General features: G+C 34.2%; 2 protein-coding genes across 3 annotated transcripts; one reads left to right on the top strand and one right to left on the bottom strand.

Annotated features, from left to right (window-relative positions):
* Window positions 1-1116: 1116 nt before the first annotated feature.
* Window positions 1117-3453, bottom strand: LOC145164989 (Maf-like protein). 2 transcript variants are annotated; one of them, XM_079083640.1, is made up of 10 exons: window positions 3317-3453; window positions 2987-3058; window positions 2819-2893; window positions 2638-2721; window positions 2358-2432; window positions 2014-2083; window positions 1839-1930; window positions 1691-1732; window positions 1513-1593; window positions 1117-1408 (listed from the first exon to the last, which is right to left on the bottom strand). In XM_079083640.1, exons 1-10 carry the CDS (start codon window positions 3341-3343, stop codon window positions 1331-1333), a joined length of 696 nt encoding a protein of 231 aa, XP_078939766.1. In that variant the 5' UTR covers window positions 3344-3453; the 3' UTR covers window positions 1117-1330. The 2 variants fall into 2 exon arrangements, with proteins under 2 accessions (XP_078939766.1, XP_078939795.1); XM_079083669.1 differs by lacking the exon at window positions 2358-2432.
* A 13739-nt stretch (window positions 3454-17192) lies between these two features.
* Window positions 17193-19084, top strand: KCS4 (3-ketoacyl-CoA synthase 4). The gene has a single exon (XM_079083596.1). It carries the CDS (start codon window positions 17327-17329, stop codon window positions 18917-18919), a length of 1593 nt encoding a protein of 530 aa, XP_078939722.1. The 5' UTR covers window positions 17193-17326; the 3' UTR covers window positions 18920-19084.
* The last annotated feature ends 271 nt before the right edge of the window (window positions 19085-19355 follow it).

Raw genomic sequence — 19355 nt, 5'->3', positions numbered from 1 at the left:
TATTAGAATGTTAGAATGATTTTAGATCATTGGATTCTAAACTCGTAAATTAATAAAATCAATATTCTATTTACCATTAATGTACGGTTTCATAATGTTATATTAGTCCATACATAAAAAAGATAAAAAAAAAATAAGAAGAAGAAAAGTAACTGTTTGGGAGAAGATCTTTGTGACAATCTCAATAATCCCACAAAATATGCTCTACAACAATTATTAAAAAGAATAGTAATCCCACATTTCCAAATTCGCATCATACTTAGCAAATGCCAACAACGAAGTTTGGGAATAAATACATGCCCGAGCAGCCCAAGTGAGGCCAACTGCTTGTTCAATGGATTGAATCTCATCTAATGTGATTGCTAAGTCTTCTAAATCTTTGTTGAATGGAGCTTTGATAAAACCCCACTCTCTATCTTGCCAACAACATAGGCTAGGGTGAAAGATTTCATTCTATCCACCCATGACTACTGCAATGAACATGAACATGGTTCCCACTTCCAAGTATTTCTCTTTGAGGGCAACATCTATGAGGATTAACCAGCACAAAGTTGTAATAAACATCTAAAGCTGCAATGAGATGTGTTAAAAAAATTCTATTATGAAGAAACATTTGATGCTATATGTTGTAATGAAGTTGAATCTTAACACACAATCAATGACAGAAAAGAAGAACTCATCCATCTTGATGTGTGTTATGGTGCATTCATTCGCATTGTGACAATAAAAGAGAAGTTGTGCAAATGACTTTTCCAATGTCCCCCACAAAACTTCCAACAATCGATATCTCAACATGTATACTATTCCCTCAACATGTATACTATTCCCACGGCCATTACCTCTTTTAATAAATGGCCCAAAACTTTTTTATTGGGATCTCCTTCCTTTCTATTACATTTAAAATACAAGTATACAGTTATATTAACTCGAAATACAAAAACTCAATTAAAATAATCTAAAAATTATAAACCCCCAACTCCAACTAAAAAATTTTAACACAAATACATACATGAATATTTAACAACAAATCTGGTATTAATAAACAGTATATAACCCCATATTTAGTATTATACCATTCATCTCATCAAATTTGGTATAGAAAAAAACCATACTTCCTTGAGATAAATCTTTCGATCCATGTGCATATGCCATCATCAAACAAACAACAATGTTTGAATAGAAAGTTTTGACCAATCACCATTAAGTACAGGTACACCACATCATATATAGAAACATTACAATACAGCCCTGATTTCTTGTCTGGAATAATATGGTCATCCGTGGAGGAATGTTGCATATAATCAATCAAGTCAAAATTTTGCTAACATCCTCATGAATTCACAGCCTCCTTTAGTAACTTCTCAGTGAGAGCTTTAGGAAGTCCCATTACACTATCACTTGTCCCCATCTGCAGACACACACACACACACACCATTCTCAATATCATAAACAATACTATTTATAACAATCATTATCTTTTTTTTTTTTGGGTCAAATTGAGGTGAGACAAACCAGATTTTTAACATATGGAGCAACCAATGGATGTTCAATAATCAACGCCCCAGCAACCCTGAGCACAAGCCCCTCCTCAATCTGTTTAAAATAGGATCAACACAAACATATTTATATAAATTATAAAATTCCAAATATTAATTAAAAACAAGAAACTTCAATGGTAATGTTCTTGTACCAGCTTCTCAACAACATCATCCGGTATTTCATGGAAATAAATCTGCAACCATTAAACAATGACCACATTAAGGAATGATTTTATGACTAATTATGATACTACAAAAAAAAAATTTTAAAAATGCATTAGTTTATAAAATAAATAGTACCTCTGCTTTGTCACAATCCACTTTTGTGAATCCAGTCTTGAGATTTGTAACAAAAACAGAGCTAAGAGTGGCTGCATGCTTGCCAGAATAATCTGTCACCACTGCTTATAAGAACCACAAAAACCAAGAAGCATACAATTCAATTCAAATAATAATAATAATAATAAATCAAAACCTTTGATAAATTGGCGTGCTTCTTCTTCACTCGAGGGTTTTTCCCTTATTGTGCCATCATAGACCACCACCTATAAATAATGATTATTTTAGCAAAACTTTCTTTCAGTTTAAAAAAAAATCTACTAGGCATCAACAGCTAATAGCAATGCATACTTGATAGTTTATGCATTAATCAAACATTTTTGGATAGAGGGATTCAAAGTTTATATGTTAATTCATTGGGTTTGTAGAATAATCAATAAATAGGTAGCTAGATATGGATAATGGATGTCCCTTCACATTGCTTCATTTGAACATGTAATAACATTTGAAGCTTAAGGAAAATAGGGAATTGATTTATACTTGGTCACAAGTAATTAGTAGTGTTGGCTCAGCATCCTTGTCTTCACCACTATGGAGCTTTGGTTTACCTTCTGCCTAATAACAACTATTAATTAACACAAATGAAGAACAATAAACTGAAATTTAGAATCATAATATCCCCAACAAATAAGCAACATTACTTATTACAAAACTATAGCTCTATAAACTTGAAAATGCAGTTTATCATAGAAAAAGAAGGCAAGTGGTGAATGGAGGACTTTGATACTTTCAGGTGATTATGTTTGAGAGAAAAACATACCGTATCAGATGCTATTAGAATACTTGGTATCACATCCTTCTTCTGATCATCACTTGTTTGAAGCTTGGACACAATGGCATCAGCCTGTTACATCACATGAGAATTTATAATAAAAGGACTGGACTTGAAGATACATATGAGAACAATATGTCATTGTAATGGTGTTCAAACAATAACCTACCTTTGCCTTTGCTAGAGCCATCACCAACTCCTCTGGCTTTTCAGTTCTGATACTTTTCTCATCTATATCTGCAGACTAAATAGTGGAAAAGAGTTGAACAATTGACCTTCTATATGCACACAAATATAGATATACGTAATACGTGTGTGTAACATGAACAAACAATACCATGAGTGCGAACTCGTATCCCATTTCAGCTAATATTTTCCGACGGGCAATGGAAGACGATCCCAGGATTATCTGCAGAGCATCAGAATCACTTATGTTATCAAAGCCAGTACTGATTATTACTCTTTTCCAAAATTCATGCCATCTTCAACAACTACCCCAAAAAGATTGATGCTTCGAAACGCTATAATCAAGTTCTAGAACATCCATAAGATTGGAGTAAACTTAGGGGAAGTAACAGGAATCGGAATGCAAACTCTATCGAAAAAAACCCTAAGCAAATTGAATAATTACTTGATAAAAATGAGAAGGGGAAAAGAAGAACATTACCCTAAACGGAGACTCAGCTGGCTCCATGTCTAGAGTGATTGCAGCAAAAGGGATAGTACACGAGTACAAGAGTACAAGACTTGGAGAGTGAGAGTTGGCGGAAACGAGTTGCAAAGTATTTTAGGGCTAGTCAAAACTAATAAAGAATTTGCCCTTTTCTATTTCAATTCAATAATAAAATGGTGTTACTTTTCTATTTCAAATCAATAATAAAATGGTATTCTAAAAATTATGTATTAACTTTTTAAAAAGGCAACAATAACACTTTCAAAACAACTTTCTGTCTATCCTTTGGAAATAAGTTTTTAAGAAGTAAGAATTTATGACTTTTTGAAATGACTTATAACTTAGGGAAAATTGCACATACGACCTATGAACTTTTTAGGGTTTACTTTTTTAGTCACTTAACTTTTTAAGTGGTTTTATGAGGAAACAAACTTTATTTTGTCGGGTTGATTACGTCACTATTTCATTTTTGAAGGGGTCAACCGGTCATATTTATGTCATATGTGTTATTTAAACCCCTTGGCTTGCTGACTGTGTATGCATGTCATTTAATAATGCTAAATATTAATTTGTTCACTCACTGTTCATTATATAGCTTTACTTAAACGAGATCTTTTTCCGTCGACTATTCACCACTTTCATCTCTTTCAATAAACCCCTACTTGCTTTCGTCTCCTCAAACCTCAAACATGGATCCCGTATTCATCCAAATCGATGTGCATTTCCAAGGAATCTTCGCAAAATACCTCATACGTTACACCGGGGGGATTACTCAGAGGTTGTCGGACATCGATTTCGCAAGCATGGACAAGAACAGGTGATATGAGTTTATCGAAAGGTTCACTGGAGAAAAGTGTGAGAAGCTCTATTACTGCCAACCATATATTGATTTTCCCAAAGGTTTGACCTTAATTTCCAATGAGATGGATTACGCCGATTTTATAGCAATAGCTTATGAATGTGGTGTTATACTCCCTATGTATGTAGACCATTTTGGTAATAGTAACATGTAGGAATGGTTGGATGAACACAAAGAAGAGGTTGTTGACAACATAGTGGAAGAAGTGATTGATGGTGCAGGACTAATTAAGGAAATTGAGACAGGCCATTTAGATGAGGATGAGCATGAAGATGAAGATGAGGATGAGGATGACCATGGGGCTGAGGATATGGATGCTGATGAAGATGAGGATGACCATAGCAGCCCTCATTTTTTCAAAAAGGATAATGGCCCTGATGTCGACATGGGTGAGAATGCAGGTTTGGTTGACCCGTTGGAAGAAGCCATGGATGACAATGAAGATGTTTATCCTGAGTTATCAAATATTTTCAATGAAAAGTTGCATTGGAAGGAGCAGGAACCTATGTTAGGTATGAGGTTTGAGAGTCCTAAACAATTGAAACACATGCTCAGTAACTATGATGTTGTAAATGGTTATCATTTATGTTTTGTGAAAAATGATAGTAGACGGTTGCTAGCCAAATGTTGTGATGGAAAATGTACATTTAGGGTTTGGGGTTCATGGATGAGTGATGATAAGTCTTTCCAAATCAAGTCTCTTATTAGTGACCATAATTGTTCAAAGAATTTCAAATTCGGATCAATTGTCACGTATAAATGGATAGGTACCCACTTTACCCAACAAATTTTTAACAATCAAAAGATGAGTGTGAGATTACTTAGAGAGGAGGTGAAAACCACTTTTGGCACGGTTGTGAGTATAAGTCAGTGTAGGAGAGCCAAGAAGTATGCATTGAGTCTAGCTGAAGGCACGGTTGTAGAAAATTATGCTAGAATATAGTCTTACGGTGAGGAGATTAAAAGATCAAATCATGGATCCACTGTTAAAATTTATGTGGATGCAATGCCTGATGTAAAAGGATCATTAAATTGGATGGTTGTTTCCTGAAGGATCATTAACTTGGATGGTTGTTTCCTGAAAAGTTTTTGCCAAGGTGAGTTGCTTTGTGTTGTTGGTAGGGATGCTAACAATGGAATATTCCCAATTGCTTGGGCAGTTGTATGTGTGGAACACAAGGAGAATTAGAAATGGTTCATTAAAAAACTTTCAGAAGATTTGCAGTGTTGGAATGAAGGAAGTGGTTTGGTTTTAATTTCTGATCAACACAAGGTATGTTTGTAAAATATTAAACATAGTATAATAAATATTTACATTTCTAACTTCACCTATTCCTGGTACATATGCAGGGTTTGGTTGAGGCGGTCAAAGAAGTATTCCCAGCAGCAGAACATAAGCAGTGTGCTAGGCATATATATGCCAATTTTAGAAAGAAGTTTAGTGGAGCCAAGTTTGAAAATTTGTTTTGGAGAGCAAGCAAGGCAACAGCTGAAGCACATTTTAACATAGTTATGAAAGAGATTGAAAAGTTAAATCCTGAAGTTGTTAAGCAACTTATGGATAGAGATCCAAAGACTTGGTCTCTAACCTTTTTTAGAGTTCACAATTCATCTTGTGAAACTATGGAGAATGGATTTTCGGAGAGCTTTAATAGTGTGATTTTGGATGCTAGGAAGAAACCTATTATCAGCATGTTAGAGTACATCCGTATATATGTGATGCAAAGGATGGTGACTATGAAACTAACAGGTCAAGGATGGAATCGTAATTCTGTTTGTCCAAACATCAGAACAAGATTGAATATTCTCCAAAATGAGCAAAGGTTTACACACTTATTATTCATACATACCTTACCTCTCTCAACTCTAAACCTTAATCAGTCGTGTCGTGATATTAATTAAGTGTCGTATAACTTAATTTATGGTATTGACACTCATCGTTTCGAATCACAAACTATCCCACTAGATACAATCTCTTCCAACTAGTATGAGTGAACAAAAACCCCGTATAAACCCAATATCGATCTTATACAGTAACAAGGCAAATTTGGGATCTATAATGAGCTCATAACCGAACTGTGACAAACACCTCTGCACCAACACTGAAAGGTTGTGTTGAAAGACCACACCACGTATTTGATGACGTGATGAAAAAATTAGTGAAGGAAACGCTAACATCCAAGCTCGACTCGTCAGCCGATGGTTGTAGCTGGCAACCGATGGCGGGATGTCAACCCATATAAGTATGTGATCCAGAACATATACTCAATATTCCTCGTTCCGTACGAATTAACGGTTATGATACAGAGGAATTTTGCTAAGATGTACGGTCTTAGTGTGATTAAAAAACATAGCCCATGTAGCTTAGGAAATGATCCTAACTCATAAAGCTTTTAGAACAAACGTAACTCATATAGAACGTCCCGTGGGTATGATGGGTCCTAACTAGGGGTGAGCATTCGGACCGGTGGACCGGACCGGACCGGACCGGTGGACCGGTGAACCGGACCGGACCGTTTTTTTGGACCCCCGGGCCGGTTCTCGGTTCTAGAAATCCATCCCGGTCCGGTCCGGTTTTTTTCCCGGTCCGGTTTTTACCGGGTTTAGAACCGGTTGGACCCGATTTAAAAAAAAATTGTAATCTGTGAAAATTTTTAAACAACCATAACTCATTCGTTTTAAATTGGATTGACACACGGTTTTTTCCAGCGTTTAACTTACAGTTTGTAGATGAATTTAGACTATAGTTTTGTTGATTTTGGTATAGTATTCAATGAGTTACAGACTTTCAAAGTTGAGCTATCAAAGCTGAAAATTTTCAGCTTTTCAGCAACATTTTTAAAATTTTGTAATCTGTGAAAATTTTTAAACAACCATAACTCATTCGTTTTAAGTCGGATTGACCTGTGGTTTTTTCCAACATTTATTTTACAGTTTGTAGATAAATTTAGACTATAATTTTGTTGATTGTGGTATTATATTCAGTGAGTTACAATCCTTCAAAGTTGAGCTATCAAAGATGAAATATTTCAACTTTTTAACTATCATTTTATACTATAATTCTGAATTTTATGTATCTTTGATAGATAAATCATATGAAAGGGATCTTGGTGAACTTGATTTATATGTTAGTTGATTTTATTTGGAAAATTAATTTTGCAACTTATAATATTATAACATCAAGGTAGATTAGTTATGCATGAAACGGAAACATAATCATTTTTACAAGTTGTATCGTATCAAACCTAAAAACTTATTTTAACGACTTGTACTCTATGCAATTAAAGTTGTACCGGTCCAAACGGGTCCAAGAACCGGAAAACCCGGACCTGGACCCGGACCCGGACACGACTCATCCGGTCCGGTCCATGGTCCACAATATTCTCCATAACCGGTCTGGTCCAAGCGTCGGTCCGGTCCGGTCCGGTTCGGTCCAAATGTTCACCCCTAGTCCTAACAATATGTCTAGGCATCCTAATCATAAACCCTCCGGTATAATACTGTTGATTAGTTATAGTTTTATTGTTTAGGAATAATATCTGATTGAAGTCTTTTAGTATTTGGGATTCATAAGACTTAATGGATTTCCAAATTTTCTATTGTCTGTTATGACGAAATTTTGGCAACATAACGGCTGCTCATATGATATTTTCCAGGTTTCAACCAATGTGAACCTAACAATTCCCATAATATTTATAATTTACATGATTAATATTATACAATATTTCGCAAATAACGACTCTTAAGTCGTGAAGTCGATCATGTTATTTATTGCAATAAAAATCTATAACTTAGTAAATTGAGTTAAATTTTTATAATTAATATAAAAATATATTAATACATGTTCCATTCATTGTTACACAACCTTATATATTAAAAGTTAAATTTGATAATTTTAGCTAATAATTACATAATTTAATAAACTTAGTCTTTCCAAAATTTATGACAATGTACTTTCATTTTATATGTGAATAATATTTTGGGTCATTTTTATATCTTTTCATACTTCCATGAGATACTTTAACTTATACATATGAAATCGTCATTTTTGTGAATTATAATTTCAGCTTGTATTATTATAGCAATCTAATTATAATCTTGTGATTTTTCTTAATAATTATATTCATATTTCACATAAGGTATAAACATATCGTTTTTTAACAATATACTTTAACTTAATAGATTTACTGGAGATTTATCACATTTTTAGATTGCTATTTCATAAACATTTGACCAATAATAAAGTATGATGCTATTTTGTACATAAAACTTGAAAATCATCAAACTTTAATAGACACGCATGTATTCTCCCCTAAATATTAAAACAGTAAAAGAGGGGTCGTAGAAACTCACCCTTGAAGCGTGAGTTCCATTTGTTCGAATTTGATTTCTTTTGAGAAACTTGTCGTGTGAAATCGAAAATCCACAATTCTTGAACTTTGAAATACTCTCGGGACCGATTCGTAATGAATTTAACTATTGGGGTTTGTTTTGAATAAAATACACTAAAGTTTGGGGAATGGACTCATTTTGCATAAATGGTTCAAGTGAGGGTGTATTTTGTTCATTTTAAATGCAAGTTTGATTTTTTTTTTTGACTTTAACCAGGTCAAAATCAAAAACCATTTTCTGTTTGAAGCCTCGTATACGTTCGACTGATCTACGCAAATGGGTCCAACAAAAGGAAAGGGGAGTTCGTCCTCTTCTAATTAGGTCGAGCAAAACAAATGCATCAGTCGAAGGGGGTGATCAATGGAATCCCAACCGAATTCAAGCAGGTTGCGAGAAAGGGGAAGCGTCAGTCTCCGACTCCCCCATGTAGGTTAAATCTCCAACTAATCTGGAAAGAAAAGTACAACCGGAAGCAGCAGCGGTTGCCGATACCACGGAGGGTACCACCAATACTCGATCGGTCTGAAGAAGGGGGGAGAACGGAAGTAGAAAAGGTCGAAGGTAGGGAAAGGGATCGGGATTTCCGATCCTTAATTTTGTCTGATCAGGAACGAATGGAACGAAAGGAGGCAGGTGGTTGATGTGTGTTTTTATATATATATTTTAATTATTCAAGTTTTACATTTATAAAACTGATTTTATCTCAACCGGACTAATAAACACACTAGGTAGTGTACCTAGTCATGCAATAGTATAGTTGTGGTAAGACCAGGTATCGAACACATGGGGAATGGTGGTGAATTAATTTTAGAATGCTTGATTATAGGTTACACAAAACACATAAGCAATAAGAAGAGTTTTATTAAATACTTTAAATACCACTTAACATCAAATATCGATAAACTGTCTGGAAGACAAATTTCTTTAGGTACTTTGGTCTAGATAAATTACATCTCAAATTAATGGCTAACTACTAATACAATAGATATTTATTCATTGTTCACTGATTCCTAATATGACTAGTGTCATGGTCACGACTACTAATCATTTGATTTCAACACAACTATTAATTCATTGATCAAGTGAACAAACAATCATGCAAATTAGTATTTAGTTCGTATTAAGCAAGATTTGATCTTATTTAACCCTAATGGTCATAGGAGTTAAATCATGCAGAGAATGGTCATTCTACTCATGCACACACATTAAAGTTCATTACTTTATTTCCTAACCATAGATTTTGGTCAAAACTCTAGTCATAATCAACAATGGTCACTGGATAACTATGATTCAAATTAACACAGTTAGATGGTCATCTAAACTCTATTGATTCATCAATAGGGAACAAAGTAACAATCTTTAACATATATGGATCTTCAATAAAACTTGACAAAATAAATTAAATAAGAATAAACAATCCAAATAGCAGTTAAACCATAAATTCAAAGATTCATTCAATCATAAACACAAAGTAAAAGGTTTTAATACCCAAATCAGAAAGTTTACACATAAATGAATCACAGAGGAATGCTAAACATGGTCACGATAACAAACCACATGATCTCCGTCATGAATTCGCTCTCCAATTCTTTAGATCTTCGCTCCTGTCAGCTTAACGACCTTTTGGCCGCCTTCTAGACCCTCAAAACAGCTTCTCTGAGGTTTCTTGTCGACCAAGGATCAATAAAATTCGTAAACCCCCCTAAAAATCATCCAGATGCTTGAAATATATAGATTCCCGAAAATCAGATCACCATGTCGTCGTCCTCGTGTATATCTCGTATTCTCCAAGTCAGTCTCAACGATCGCAAAGTTTCGATTTACCACGTCGTGGTAATTGGGAATCAGCATTTACTCAGAACACAAAAGTCATCCAAAATTTTGTCTAGTTTTCAGATCATTTTGAATCTCGTCAATCGGAGTTACGAGTCATGTGATATGGTCAAAACATTGATAAGGGGTCAAGCTGTCCAACAACATCCTTTTTGCGTCTTTTTAGCTCCTTTCTCCTCCTTTTGCATTCCAGCTCCTATTTTAACTGTAATTGAACATTTCAAAGCATATTAAGTATCTTTTAGTTTTGAATAACATAAAAACATAGTATAAAATAATAAGAAAACGTCATAAATATATGCAGAAAATAGATGTTATATGTGGTCGACGGTGGGTGGCTCGTTGGTGGTTGTGGGATCATGAGGAGGGGAGAGGGGCATCCGATTTCCGACGAGCTCCTTTTGGATTAATCTCTCGTCTTCAGCAGTGGGACACGAAGAAGGGAGTAGGGGAGAGACGAAGGTGGTGACAGGGGCTCTGATGGGTTTTGTTCGATAATCACAGGTGAGCGTATGGGGGTCTGCTCTAGCAGCCTCCTAGTCGATTTTTTTCACTTTTTTTGTAATTGAACCATTGTAGTAGCAGTGAAATGGATGAGCAGGGGCTGCTTTGGCAGCCTCCTTGTTATTTCTTCTTTTCGTTTTGGGCAGGAAACTAGGGAGAAAAGAAGTTGGTATAAGAAACAGTCCAATTGGTGTTTTGCTGTTGAGATTCACGGGGAGAAGGGTGAAGAGGGATGGAAAGAGTAAAGCCACAACAATGGTGTTTTGTTGTAAGGCAGAGAGGGAGGTGGAATGGTGGTAGGGTGGTGACGGGCTGAAGATGGTGGTGGCAATAAGGCTGCTCCAGTGCTCCTCGTTTCCTTTTCTGGTTCGATCATTTAAACTCAAAGGATAGGGGACTGATCGACGATAATAATTCAGCAGGTGGAGGGGTGTTTTTGGTGTGGTTTTGATAGGGAAACAAGAAGAGGAAGAAGAGGCTATAGCTTCTTTGTTTTCACCGGAAAAAGCCCACTTCTAGTGGTGATTTCTTGGCAGAAAAATGTAGAAGAGGGGATAAAGAAAATAGAGAATGACGAGTATCAGGAAAGCTTTAAAAGTGTACCATCAATCTAGAATGGCACATGATCTAATCTCCATAGATTTCAGTAGATTTTAACATAGATTTTGGTTCTACGAACTATATTGTTGAAAAGTATATTATAGGTTACTTTGTAAGATATACATATACATGTATGTATTTGGAGGGTTAGTAATATTTTGTACATTCATGAGTATTGTACATAACACCATATTTAAAGTAGGTTTTTAAGTAGTTTTATAGGTTATAGGAAACTATTAAGAAGGTGCACATGTTCGGGCGTATTTTCAAGTTTTAGTAATTAAATTGTCACTTGTTTTCTCGATTCTTGGTAAGCGTGCCATCGTATAGTTTTCTAAAAATTTTCCGAATGTGCCTGCTCAATGTCCCGGTCGTTGTGATTCCAGAAATACATACGTAATTAAATTCCGATATACTAAACTCCGTGAATTTACATTTAAAGTTTCGCGATTAATAGGATCAGATTCGATAGATTTTAAGAATTCTGATTTTGGTCGATGTTAAAAATATTATAAAAAATATAATAAGATAATAGACCGTAGTCTGAATTCAAAAATGTGCTCAAAAGCAGTTTACGAGATTCCTAGCTATTCCAAACGAAGCAATGCACGGTTTGTTTCCGAAAAATCAGATAAATACTTATTTTTGTAACTTGAAAGAAACGTAATTTTCTCATACTACCTCTGTTTTGGGCGTTCTTTATATCTATGAAATCAGGAGAACCTAATCTATTCATTTTTCTTATTCATAACTTTCAAATATACTTAATGAAAAATTTTATTTTTAACGTCACAAATAGATTTAATTTTTGTTGATTTTTTATTCAGTCTTCAACGATAGACGGTTTAAGCAGTTTAGGATGTTCTAAAAGAAATTATACATATAATATATTTAATATACATTATAAATATAAAATTACACAGAGTTGGTCATTAATACCTAACAGTTCGCGGTCGTTTGACCGCCGAACTCTGACCAATTTTTACCAATTGTTACAGACGAGGTGTAGCAGTGGTCGGAGGTGAAGGGTGTAGCAGACTAGCAGTGATCAGAGATGGGTGAAGAAGATGATGACTGGATGGAGGTGTATGTTTATCTACTTGGAGACCAAGAACACACATGATATCATTTTTCGTTTTTTAGAACACAAGAACACACACAAACCCAAAAATTTTAAAGAAAAAACCTGGAAATCGGAAACCCATAAATCTATTTCTAAAGAACAAATTCATAAACAAAATGAGTTTTGTGTGTTACGAGTATGTGTTCCAAAAAATAAATTGGTTGTTTGTTTGTGTACTTCATAGTGGATGTCGTGTGTTCGGGAGAGAGAGAGAGAGAGAGAGAGAGAGAGAGAGAGAGAGAGAGAGAGAGAGAGAGAGAGATTTTCTTTTTACTTTTTCTTTTTTATTTATGTTTAAAAAAAATTGTAATAGGGAAATTACCAAAGGCAATTATGTCTTTATAAAAAGTTTTGAAAAAATTGGATCAAACTCGCAAAAAAATCAAACATTTGGACTATTGGCGCGAGCTCAAACCTTTTTGGACCAAACTTACGAGTTGTGACATACCACAAAGACCATTTTTATAATTTTGTTAATAAAACGTTATTACATTCCCAAATGTCATTTGCATATATGTTCAATATAGGTTTATTGATATGCAGATGTATACATCAAATAAAATCATCAACTTCAATGGACCATCGTGTCAATATCATATGGTGCTCAAAACTATTCAATTCATCAAGGGTTCCGATAAAACACTCCAAACAAATAAACAAACAAATCATGTGTTGACTACATATGTTCATCATTAAGTTTCATATTACATCTCTAGTCAACACATGTTTTTCAAAATAGTATCCCTTTATAACCGTATTGTTCAAAATAGCATTTAAATACATCCATCATAATGATACACTTACTCATAAGCGAATATATATATATATATATATATATATATATATATATATATATATATATATATATATATATATATATATATATATATATCAGGTCAAAAGTATATAGACTCAATTCTTTTTCAAGATTCACTTAATGATGTCTTCTTAACCGGTATATACCGAACTTTTGTTTCAGCCCTTCATGTTTCAAACAGCTTTCAACTTGGTCCTTGCAGTTTCAGCCTTGTAACTTTTTACGCTGACGATACAACCCAAATCTTTAACTCCAGCTTCCAAGTCCACCAGTCATGTTTAGCTCATTTTAAATTTATAACACGATCACAAGTTCACTACACCTCAATTAGAACAATTTACATTCTTTTATTATTTATACCCATTACAAAATTAAGATTTGAGATAAGATTGGTATATATTTCAATAATAAGGTTCAAAACATTGTCTACAAAAAGTGTCGAATATCCTCTCGAGAGTCAAGAATTTTTATTAATTACCATATATTCCCTCTTTGGACAAATCTATGCAGCCTTTTTTTTCTAACAAATTGATAGAAAAATCTATCATATTCACACTCAAATTACTTATATTTTGAAAAATATCAAGTTTAACTGGAGGTGATATTTATACGCATAGGGTATTGTCTTCAATTAAAAGGAGAACATTTTTTACATTTAAAATAAATAATTATCGTAATACATAGAAACATTGTACATGTGTTTACAAATGCATTTAGGCTGCAGACAATGAAATGAGGAAACACAAGTGTTTGTGGGGTTACTACCACTACGCTGCTTGCAGTCACCACCACATATTGTCGCCACCTTGTTGATCACACGCATCGATCTCATTTCTTTATAATGAACAAACTTTATATTTTTGTATTTATTTGTTTATTTGATATATTCTGATCTCATACATTCAATTGGTCAAAGTTAAACAACAAAAGATAATTAATAGCTTTTTTCTTAAATGAAATGGTTTTTGGCTTTTTGCCACAAAATTATATTATATTTCCTAGAAAGAAAAAATCAAACTAGAATTTGGTATTACCAAAGAGGCAAGATAAATAACTTGTAGATTTTGTGTAGAAAAAGATGGAAATTCATATTAGATTTCCTAGAAAGAAAAAAGTTAATTTTTTTATCATCTGGAAAATGATTGATGGAACTCATCGAATTAAAATATAGTTTTATTTTAGTGTAGTGTTTTATTTTAAACGGTCCCCATAAATATGTAAGTCATATTCTTTGAAAACTACTATTATAAAATAGTTCAGTTTTAATATTTATTCTCAAATAAAATTAGTTACATGTTTTAATATCACGTGTATCTATAATGATGAAAATAATAACTGTGTTCATAGCAACATATTTCATAATATCAGAAATTAACTGCTTCAATTTAAACCGATAAATCTACTTAAACCTAACTTACGAATATCAGATATCCAACTGCAATTGGATCGAATTGGTTCCAAAATTTTAATATCTAAGTTGGATCGACCATCTAGATCCAATAAAAACTGAACCGATCAAATCTAATTATTATCCAACTAAATTTATCTAATGATATCTGTGATCATTATCCGGTTGCCATCCAATACTCCAATTACTATAAACTGTTAAAATTAATAGTTTATATATTTATCACGAAAGAATTTTTTTTTAATTACATTAGATAGAAATTTGGTATCCAATAAATAAAACCGATCCAAAACAAGACTCACTTATCTTGGTTTGTCGGTTAGAAACAATATGATTTGTATAAATAGTTGGAATATCATAATATAATAAAGTTTTTAATTTAAAAGTATAGAGGTTATTAATCCAATGAAGAACTAATATTTTGATAAGGAGTATCCATATTATTCTATGTTGATTTTAGAAGCAATACTTAAATGTTAGAATATATGATATTCGGGGAGGCAAATAAGTGCAAAGGAAATGTGTTTATTTACTGTGTTGACGCCTAAAGAAAGGGTGATTTTGGTATTGGAAACCTTTTTTACTTTGATAGGAGGGATGTAATGTATTTTTTGATTTGTATACATTTGGTCACTGAGTTTTTTTTCGTCCACATTTACCCCTTCAACTTGTTAAACTGTACACATTTAGTCTTTATGACCGGTTACTCCAGGTTAGCCGGGAAAAATAACTTAATAGGGTAATATATTTTTTCATTCTGTACACATTTAGTCCTTAATATTTTTGTACATATTTAGTCCTCAACATTTTTTTTGTTTCAAAATAAGTTTTTTTTGTATTCATTCAATACTTATGAATGATTTCTTTAGATTTTTCTCACGACATCTTACGTGAGACAATCAGTGATGAAGTGTTTGGGGTTGTTGATGCTTATGTTCAACGCGATCTCGACTGCTTGGTTGCGTAGGTCTTGTGGTTTGGTTTAGGTCTTGTATTCTGAACGTTGTAACTTCTTCATACGATATCAAATTTAACGATCTTTATATCCACGTGTTCATTTTTTCATTAAGATTACTCCCGTTAAAATGTAATATATTTTTACTTACGATTTTATAAAAAAAATAATAAATAAACATTCATACATGTATTCATAAAAAAACGTATGGACAGGAGCGGACACAGGAATACATATTAGGTGTTGCCGAAATGAAATAGGTGTTGCTGATACATGAAAAATAGGTATAAACGAAAAAAATTGAAAATTTTTCCACTGCGGACAGAAAAAATAGGTGTTGTCGATGCAACACCGGGACCAGACTAAATCCGCCCCTATGTATGGATATAAAAAACGTAAGTAAAAATATATTATTTTTTAATGAGAGTAATCAAAATGAAAGTTGTAGTAGACTAAAATACGAACGCATGGACATAAAGATCGTTCGCATGGATATAAAGATCGTTAAAATTCGAGATCATATGAAGAAGTTATGACGTTCAGAACACACACATGACCTAAGCAATCAAGTAGTTGAGATCACGATGGACATAAGCATCAAAATGCCCAAACACCTCATTAATGAATGTCCCACGTAATATTTCGTGAGAAAAAAATCTAAAGAAATCATTCGCAAGTATTGAATGAGTACAAAAACAAAAATGACTTATTTTACAAAAAAAAAATATTAAGGACTAAATGTGTACAAAAATATTAAGGACTAAATGTGTACAAAATGAAAAATATATTACCCCGTTAAGTCATTTTTACCGGTTAACCTGAAGTAGTCGGTCATAAGGACTGAATGTGTACAGTTTAACAAGTTGAATGGATAAATGTTGACGAAAAAAAAACTCAGTGACCAAATGTATACAAATCGAAAAAGACATTACCCTTTTAAGTCATTATCCCTTTGATAGGAATATAAATGGAAAAAAATATTTGATTTCTCTATCAATAATTAGATCAGTTAGATACGTTAGAAGTTCTATTCAGAAAATATATATTACGAACTAAAAAAAGTCTTAGCATAATTGCATGTTTAAACGTAAGTAATATTCAAAGATAGCTACTTAAAATATGAATATGACATACCATGTTCTTTTTAAAAATATTGTCATGATGTGTTAGTGTTAACCTTTACCAAAATATTTGATGACTAAAAGACATTATTACGTTATCATTTATTCCTTTTTATTTTTTATGGATGACAAAAACTTTTAATTCATAAATCTAAGATTGTAAAAATAGAAAATTTAAAAAAAGTGGGGCATTCCTCACTTGGTAATAGATTATGCTTTTCCTTCCACACCCACACATTTCTTAATACTATTTATTCTCGAATCATTCAACTTTACTACGCTACGCCCCCACTCAAAAACATCAAAATTTCACCCCTTTCCATATAAATTTTTTCCAATCTTTGACTTGTTGTTGGGTATCTTTGAATCCACCCACCACCACCACCACCACCATGGACGGAGGAGGAGGAGTCAGCGACCCCAATCTCAAGACTGACCGTGCTAGTGTTGGCGGCGTCGGCGGCGATGGAGGACCGGCCGTCGGTGTTCAGATCAATCAACGCCACTCTCATCGCAGGCTTCCTGATTTCCTCCAAAGCGTAAATCTCAAATACGTCAAATTAGGTTACCACTATCTCATCTCTCACTTATTGACCTTGTGTTTGATCCCTGTTATGATCATAATCTTAATCGAAGCATCTCAAATGAACCCTAATGACATTCGTCAATTATGGGTGCATCTACAATACAATCTCGTTAGTGTGATTGTATGTTCTACTGTTTTGGTATTCGGATCTACTGTCTACATCATGACCCGACCTAAACCCGTATACCTCGTTGATTACTCTTGCTATCGTGCACCGGATCACCTGAAAGCTCCATACGAACGATTCATGAAGCATTCTAGGTTAACCGGTGATTTTGATGAATCGTCTCTTGAGTTTCAAAGAAAGATCTTGGAAAGGTCTGGACTCGGTGAAGAAACTTATGTACCTGAAGCTATGCATTTTGTACCTCCACGTCCGTCCATGGCCGCCGCCAGGGAGGAGGCGGAGCAGGTTATGTACGGAGCTTTAGATAATCTGTTTTCCAGTACCGGAGTTAAACCAAAAGACATCGGCATCCTTGTGGTGAACTGTAGCTTGTTCAATCCGACTCCTTCTTTGTCTTCCATGATCGTTAACAAATACAAATTAAGAGGTAACATCCGGAGCTTCAATTTGGGCGGAATGGGATGCAGCGCCGGTGTGATTGCCATCGATCTTGCCAAGGATATGTTACAGGTTCACCGGAATACGTACGCCGTCGTTGTCAGCACCGAAAACATCACCCAAAATTGGTATTTCGGGAACAAAAAGTCCATGCTGATCCCCAATTGTTTGTTTCGAGTCGGGGGTTCTGCAGTTTTACTCTCCAACAAATCAATCGATAAAAGACGAGCAAAATACAAACTCGTTCATGTCGTCAGAACCCACCGTGGTGCAGATGAGAAAGCTTTCCGGTGCGTATATCAAGAACAAGACGCCGCCGGAAAAACTGGTGTCTCTTTATCAAAAGATCTCATGGCAATCGCCGGCGGCGCACTGAAAACCAACATCACAACTCTGGGCCCACTTGTTCTTCCAATCAGTGAACAGCTCCTTTTCTTCTGCACTTTAATAATAAAAAAATTCTTCAATAACAACATCAAACCCTACATTCCTGATTTCAAATTAGCTTTTGATCATTTCTGCATCCACGCTGGTGGTCGGGCTGTGATTGATGAGCTTGAGAAGAATCTGCAGCTATACCCGACACATGTTGAAGCGTCGCGAATGACACTTCATAGATTTGGGAACACTTCTTCAAGTTCAATTTGGTATGAATTGGCTTATATCGAAGCTAAAGGGAGGATGAAAAGAGGTCAACGGGTATGGCAGATTGCATTTGGGAGTGGGTTTAAATGCAACAGTGCGGTTTGGAAAGCGTTGCGAAATGTGAAACCGTCGCAAAATGGTCCATGGGATGATTGTATTGACAAGTATCCGGTTGAATTACTTTCGTAATTGGTTAAATTGGTTTCTGTGTTTTTTTGTTCTTCGTTAATTGTATTGGTTTTGATCATTTAAGTTAAATTTTTATTTCCAGTTTTATTTTCTTTTGGATAAGTTATTGATCTTGATCATGACATTGTTGCTCATTTTACTCAAATGATGTTTTCATGCTGTTTATCTTGTGGCCTTTCTTTCTTGGGCATTTCATCAAATACCTTGTGATCATACTATTGAAATGCAGCATCATACGCCTCTTTGGTTGTTCGATTGTTTATGTTTTCTGGTTTTTAATTTTGTTAGATGTTGGAAATTTGTACCAGTGCAAAAACATAAGTGCATACTCGTTAAAAATAGAATGATGAAATATATTATGAATAGTGACTAGTTTTGAGCATTTATTTTCATGTTAATATTTGGGGACCATTTGTGGTTGGTAGTGGTACAGGGG

This window comes from Lactuca virosa, chromosome 1 (assembly GCF_052849685.1).
Source record: "Lactuca virosa cultivar CGN04683 chromosome 1, Lactuca_virosa_CGN04683_v6, whole genome shotgun sequence".
NCBI lineage: Eukaryota > Viridiplantae > Streptophyta > Magnoliopsida > Asterales > Asteraceae > Lactuca > Lactuca virosa.
Note: the sequence above shows the minus strand (reverse complement) of the source record. Positions and strands in the feature narration are given on the sequence as shown.